This window comes from Coregonus clupeaformis, chromosome 29 (assembly GCF_020615455.1).
Source record: "Coregonus clupeaformis isolate EN_2021a chromosome 29, ASM2061545v1, whole genome shotgun sequence".
In the NCBI taxonomy this organism is placed as follows: domain Eukaryota; kingdom Metazoa; phylum Chordata; class Actinopteri; order Salmoniformes; family Salmonidae; genus Coregonus; species Coregonus clupeaformis.
In genome coordinates this window covers 39,813,354-39,818,872 of record NC_059220.1, presented here as the reverse complement: position 1 = coordinate 39,818,872, position 5,519 = coordinate 39,813,354, and the positions used below count along the sequence as shown (strand labels likewise).

The following is a 5,519-nucleotide window of genomic DNA, read 5'->3' as shown; positions in this document are numbered from 1 at the left end:
ACTTAGATTTCTTCTCTCAAATAAGCAGAAATATAGGGGAGACAACTCACTGTCAACATTTCCATAATGGGGTTTAAGTGTTAGTGATGCTTTCTGATCCAATATTCTCCTGGTAGGTGCAGGGGATTTATAATTCATACATAAAGATGGCATGATTATTGTTGCAGTATTCATCCAAATTGCAACAGGCTTTGCCCTCAACTTGTTACGTCAGCGCAGCTCTACTCCCCTCTGTTGTTGCAGACCGGCAGAAATCGCTCGAAGCTTTCTCTGTTCAGCTCGGAGATCCAGCGCGTGTCCAGCCATGCCAAAACGAATACTTCCCCTGTCAACTCTGTGAAGGGTAGTGATAGTGGCACAACGCCCCAAGGTGAACTAGGCTTAAGGTTACAACACATTTGTTGTTTTTACTTTTTCCTAACCCTGAAATAAAGTTATTCCTTTTTGGTGCACTCGCGTTTTCTGCAGTGAATTTTAGCGCAACCTTTCACCATTGCTTCCCAAAGCAAAACTGACTTTTTAGCGCTTGTTTCTCGGACTCTCCAGAGGAAGCGTGTCGTTGCTGCTGTGGTTGGCATCGTCATGGTGTTAGCACTTATCATAGCGATACCGCTGCTGGTCCAAGCGTCCAAGACAGACGCGCACTACGAGATGATGGGCACCTGTCGGATGATATGTGATCCATACAACCCCAAACCCAGCGCCAATGCTCTGGAAGTCATGCGGGACCTGAGCGCCATACCACCCCCGGCATTCTCGCATGGGACTAAAGGCGAGCCGGGTCGGCCGGGGAAACCCGGACCGAGAGGTCCGCCCGGCGAACCGGGTCCACCGGGTCCAAGAGGACCGCCGGGGGATAGGGGGGACTCGGGGAAACCGGGCTATCCCGGGCATACCACGGGAGAGACGGTGGAGGGGACTGTGAGCAGTGCCAGGACCGAAAATGGTGAGGACCTAGGCTCCGCAATTGGCGGCACAAAAATCGCTTTTTATGTGGGTCTTAAAAACCCCCACGAGGGATACGAGGTGCTAAGGTTCGACGACGTGGTGACAAATCTAGGGAACCATTACGACCCGTCTACCGGCAAGTTCACGTGCCAAGTGTCCGGGATCTACTACTTTACATACCATGTATTAATGCGCGGAGGCGACGGGACAAGCATGTGGGCAGATTTGTGCAGAAACGGACAGGTAGGCTATACCTGATATTATGCAATGATATTTTCAAAGTTATTATGCTACTGTACACTTCTGAAGTTGAGGGAGAGCGGCCACATTCAGTGTGCATTGCCGCAGATCAATCTTGGAGGTATTACGCGCAGAAAGCGCTTATCTCTCCAAAACGGCATCTGCTCCATGCGCTTAATCTCACACAGTGAGCTCAGTAAGTGAATTAATATGCTCGAGCCACTTTATTTGTCAGCAAAAACAAACTAATCGCTAGGTGGGTTTAAGAAGGTTTTTGTCGTTTACTGTAGCGGTCAGCCCTACCCTTGTAAGCCACCTGGAGCGTTTTGTTCGGTGTCAGCGTCTACACATTGCCAACATAAACAAACACGAAATCCTTTATTCGTTTGGTAGGTTCAAAGTGGTGAATCTATAATGTTTTAGCATTGGGTCAGGGTGGGCACGAGTTCGTCAATAGCCTGTTAAGTAATGATACAAAGTCCTTCACTACTTTAATAATTTGTCTTATCCGCAGGTCCGCGCCAGTGCGATAGCCCAGGACGCAGACCAGAACTATGACTACGCCAGCAACAGTGTGGTGCTTCATTTAGACTCCGGGGACGAGATCTACATCAAGCTGGACGGAGGCAAGGCCCATGGGGGAAACAACAACAAGTACAGCACGTTTTCCGGTTTCATTTTGTATCCGGACTAAACCGCTTCCCAGACATGCAGGGATGTGAACTCTACTATCATTATTAGACTCTATCATACCTAGAGCAAGTTGCGCATTGTTCGGGCGCCACTGTAAGCGGCTGTGCGTCATCTGTTTGTATTTGGGGGGTTTGGGGCGCAAAGACATGCCAACCGCCCATATACAGAGGACATTTCCGTGTGATGTGATATTTTTTGCTTGAACGTCTGTCTCTGTTTCCACTCAAGATATAGCCTACTAAGATATCTATGTATCAAAAATAAGTCAGATGTCATATGTATTGTTCCACAAAGGACCGAAAGTTACTAAATGTTTTATGTCTTAGTAGCTTATTCCAGTACAGTAAGTATTTCAATAAATTCTGTTTTCTATTATGTCAGTTTATTTGTTGAATTTTTTGGCGTGTTTAAGATCACATTCATTCTTCAAATAGATTGTAGATTAGATATATAATTGTAACCATAAATGAACCCTTCCAAGAGATTTAACCTAGAATATGTGGCCTAATAGGCTAGATGTTTTTAAAGGACGTCAGAATGGCGTTGCGCTGCGTTTGTCTGACTCTGTCTGCAGAGCGCTGTTCTTTGTTTGGAACTGTCCTCCACCCCACATTAGAACTAATAGGCTGGGGTGTCTGTGGGTGTCACTGCCGGTGTTTGTGGTGGGGATTTACATTTTTACATTTTTAGTCATTTAGCAGACGCTCTTATCCAGAGCGATTTACATGAGCAATTAGGGTTAAGTGCCTTGCTTAAGGGCACATCGACAGATTTTTCACCTAGTCGGCTCAGGGATTAGAACCAGCGACCTTTCGGTTACTGGCACAACGCTCTTACCCACTAAGCTACCTGCCGCCCCGGATGGTTGGAGATGGATGTCTTACTGGGCACAGTGGCCTGCATTACCTCGACACTGATCTATCCAGGCCCCGGTAACATTGGCGGGACGTTGGCGTAAGCACCTCATGTTCTACGAAGATGTCCCATTAAATAAGTCAACAGCTTAGAAATTAAACTCCATTATGCTACCCGTCCATACTAAACAGATATCACAAAAGACCTGATGGCTCAAGGGACGCCGCCTGCATGTTAAACCTGTATTAAGATATTTATAGCATGCCTCCTCACACACACTGGGTAAACATTTGTTAATCATCAAGCATCTTGTTTTTATTCTGTGCTTGCACTTGCCATGTAATGCCGTTGTAGTTTGCGTAAACACTTTTTAATATGTTTATGCGTGTTCTTCACGTCGGCCCGGTGTAGCTCAGTTGGAAGAGCATGGCGCTTGCAACGCCAGGGTTGTGGGTTCAATTCCCACGGGGGGCCAGTATATATTTTTTTTAATGCACTCACAAACTGTAAGTCGCTCTGGATAAGAGCGTCTGCTAATAAAATGTAATGTAAATGTCTTAATAGAAGGCTGATTAGACATTGTTAAGGACTAAGATCCACTGGCTCATGTTAACATTTAGTTAATGATGCCATTATTCTGCATTGAAATAATACAAAAGCTGATAAACAGGCTTTTATAGGCCTACTGATTTCCGAAGTCAAGCTGGTGCATTTATTTATTCAAGTTGCTGCGTTAGAGAGGGCTTCAGCACATTGGACAGCAACCGCCGCTGCGCCAATCTGTTCAGCACCATGGACAGCGTAGGTTAGGCAAAGACAATTATATTTTCATCTTTACCACTAAGTGGCGCAATGTGGCCTTGTCTCTGCCCTGTGAGATAATTGCAGAAGGTAACTAGGGTAATAGATTCAAGAAAAAGCTTAAACAAAAAACAACAATGTAAGTTTGGTTTTTCTTGTTTTCATGATGGAGAACAGTTGAAAAAAGAGAAGTTGGGGGAGTCAATATAGGAACTGAGAGTGTTACATTGCTGAGTAGTCCAATTGTCACGGATTCAGTGTGGTCTTTCACATACAGGAGTAAATAAACTGGCATGACAAATCTCATGTGTGGTTATAGATTTGCACGCAATATCTCGCGAAAATAAAATAAAAGTGTCTGTGACGGCAGTAGCCTACACATCAACTACTGGCCACTGCATTTATCCATCAGCCTTGTGACAAGTGTGGGGAGGTGGGATACACACAGCTGTTAATACTGCCATCCCTCCACTATGGTCGAAGCTTGCCCCTTAAATTACAGGCCAAAAAAAACGTGCAAATGTTAAACGCAGCGGGAAATGATATATCACTTCATTCAGCGCTTCCCGTCTCTTTGGTTTGTCTCTCTCTCCCCAGAGAGACAGGAGGAGGCAGGTGTGCTTTATTTCGCTCACTGACATCTGACGGACGCTCTGACAAACACTAGATTCCCTTCCCATCACCACTAATAAAAAAACAAGACATTATCTGTCACTCCTGGAAACAAATGGAGTAGGTGGAGACCTTCGGTTAGGGTTTGGCATCCCATACTAACTTCTTCTGAGTAGGAGTCACTTTTAATTAGGTTTCTTTCTCTAGAAATATCTCAGAAAACGAAAGAGGAAGAAATAACAAAGGCAAAGGCACTTAAGGAAACATTTTGTCAGAATAGTTCTACCCATATGAGCTGAGAGGAGTTGGCTTGGGTTGCCCATTATGCCGGCAAAGGAACGCACATGCTCCTTGGAAATGTACCTTTCTATTGGCCAGTATGGGATGGGAAGCAGTCTGATGAGGAACCATGATGCATAATCAGGCTGGGGGCTGGGGAAGGGGCTGGCATGTGGAGGTGTTGTATGGGGTGGGACAGGGTCTGTATGAAATACTGAAATGTGCTAAGGTTATTGTTCTGAAATCATCAACATAATTTTTCAAGGAACAGAGAACATCTGGAAAATGCTGGAGGAAATTTGGGATGTAATCGAGATAATAACCTAGAGATGAGGTTGTCCCCCTCTAAAATATAGCATCACAGCAGGACCCCCTCATAGGATGTTAACGTACGCTGTATGAGATCCAAATACCTACTGCTTTTAGAAGGCATTCACTGAACAGAAATCTCTGTGCCTCAATCCCTGGGCCCCTTAGGGTATTACAGAAAATGGAAGACATCAATGTTGACACATCAGCTCAAAGGACATAGACCTCATAAGTCCTGTGGCACTTAGCCAAGATCCAAATCCTAGAAGAAAAGTTACAGCTGAACAGTAAACGGTGGGAGTCGGTCTCTTTACATTTAGGCAAGTCAAGTTTCCTATTTCCTTGTCTGACCTTGTCAGGCAACAGGCTCTTTTCATATGCTCATCATCTTAAAACACAACAGAAATCAGCCTCCCTCCGCTTGCCAGAGAGCTGATAATGGAAAGAATGGGCTCAAGGGGACATAGTCAATGTGTTCAGCTTCAACAAGGCAGTTTAAATGCAAAAATGGGTGAGGTGGAAGGTATGTACGTGAATGTGTATCTGTGTGTGTGATTGTGTGTGTGTATAGTTTTGCGTGTGCTTTTATACATGCACGGTATAGTAGATTAGGACATCTCGATTTAACCTTTTGCATTAATTTGTTCCGTCTGAGAGAATATCTCATAGTACACTGTGTATCTGTGGAAACATTAAACTTGTTTTCCCTAGTGAACAATTAGCATAATGAGTCATTCGATTGGCATAGCTGTGGGCGGCCTCAGCTCCCACCCTGTGGAAGG

General features: G+C 44.9%; 1 protein-coding gene across 1 annotated transcript; it reads left to right on the top strand.

Moving 5' to 3' along the window:
- The first annotated feature begins 269 nt into the window (after window positions 1-269).
- On the top strand, window positions 270-2,256 carry LOC121572827 (complement C1q-like protein 2). Its single transcript, XM_041884858.1, has 2 exons — window positions 270-1,191; window positions 1,703-2,256. Exons 1-2 carry the CDS (start codon window positions 583-585, stop codon window positions 1,880-1,882), a joined length of 789 nt encoding a protein of 262 aa, XP_041740792.1. The 5' UTR covers window positions 270-582; the 3' UTR covers window positions 1,883-2,256.
- Window positions 2,257-5,519: the final 3,263 nt, after the last annotated feature.

Excerpts from the sequence above, each read along its gene's own strand:
- LOC121572827 (XM_041884858.1), top strand. The coding sequence starts at position 583 with ATGGTGTTAGCACTTATCATAGCGATACCGCTGCTGGTCCAAGCGTCC. Across the intron at positions 1,192-1,702 it reads ATTTGTGCAGAAACGGACAG|GTCCGCGCCAGTGCGATAGC; the intron begins GTAGGCTATACC and ends TCTTATCCGCAG.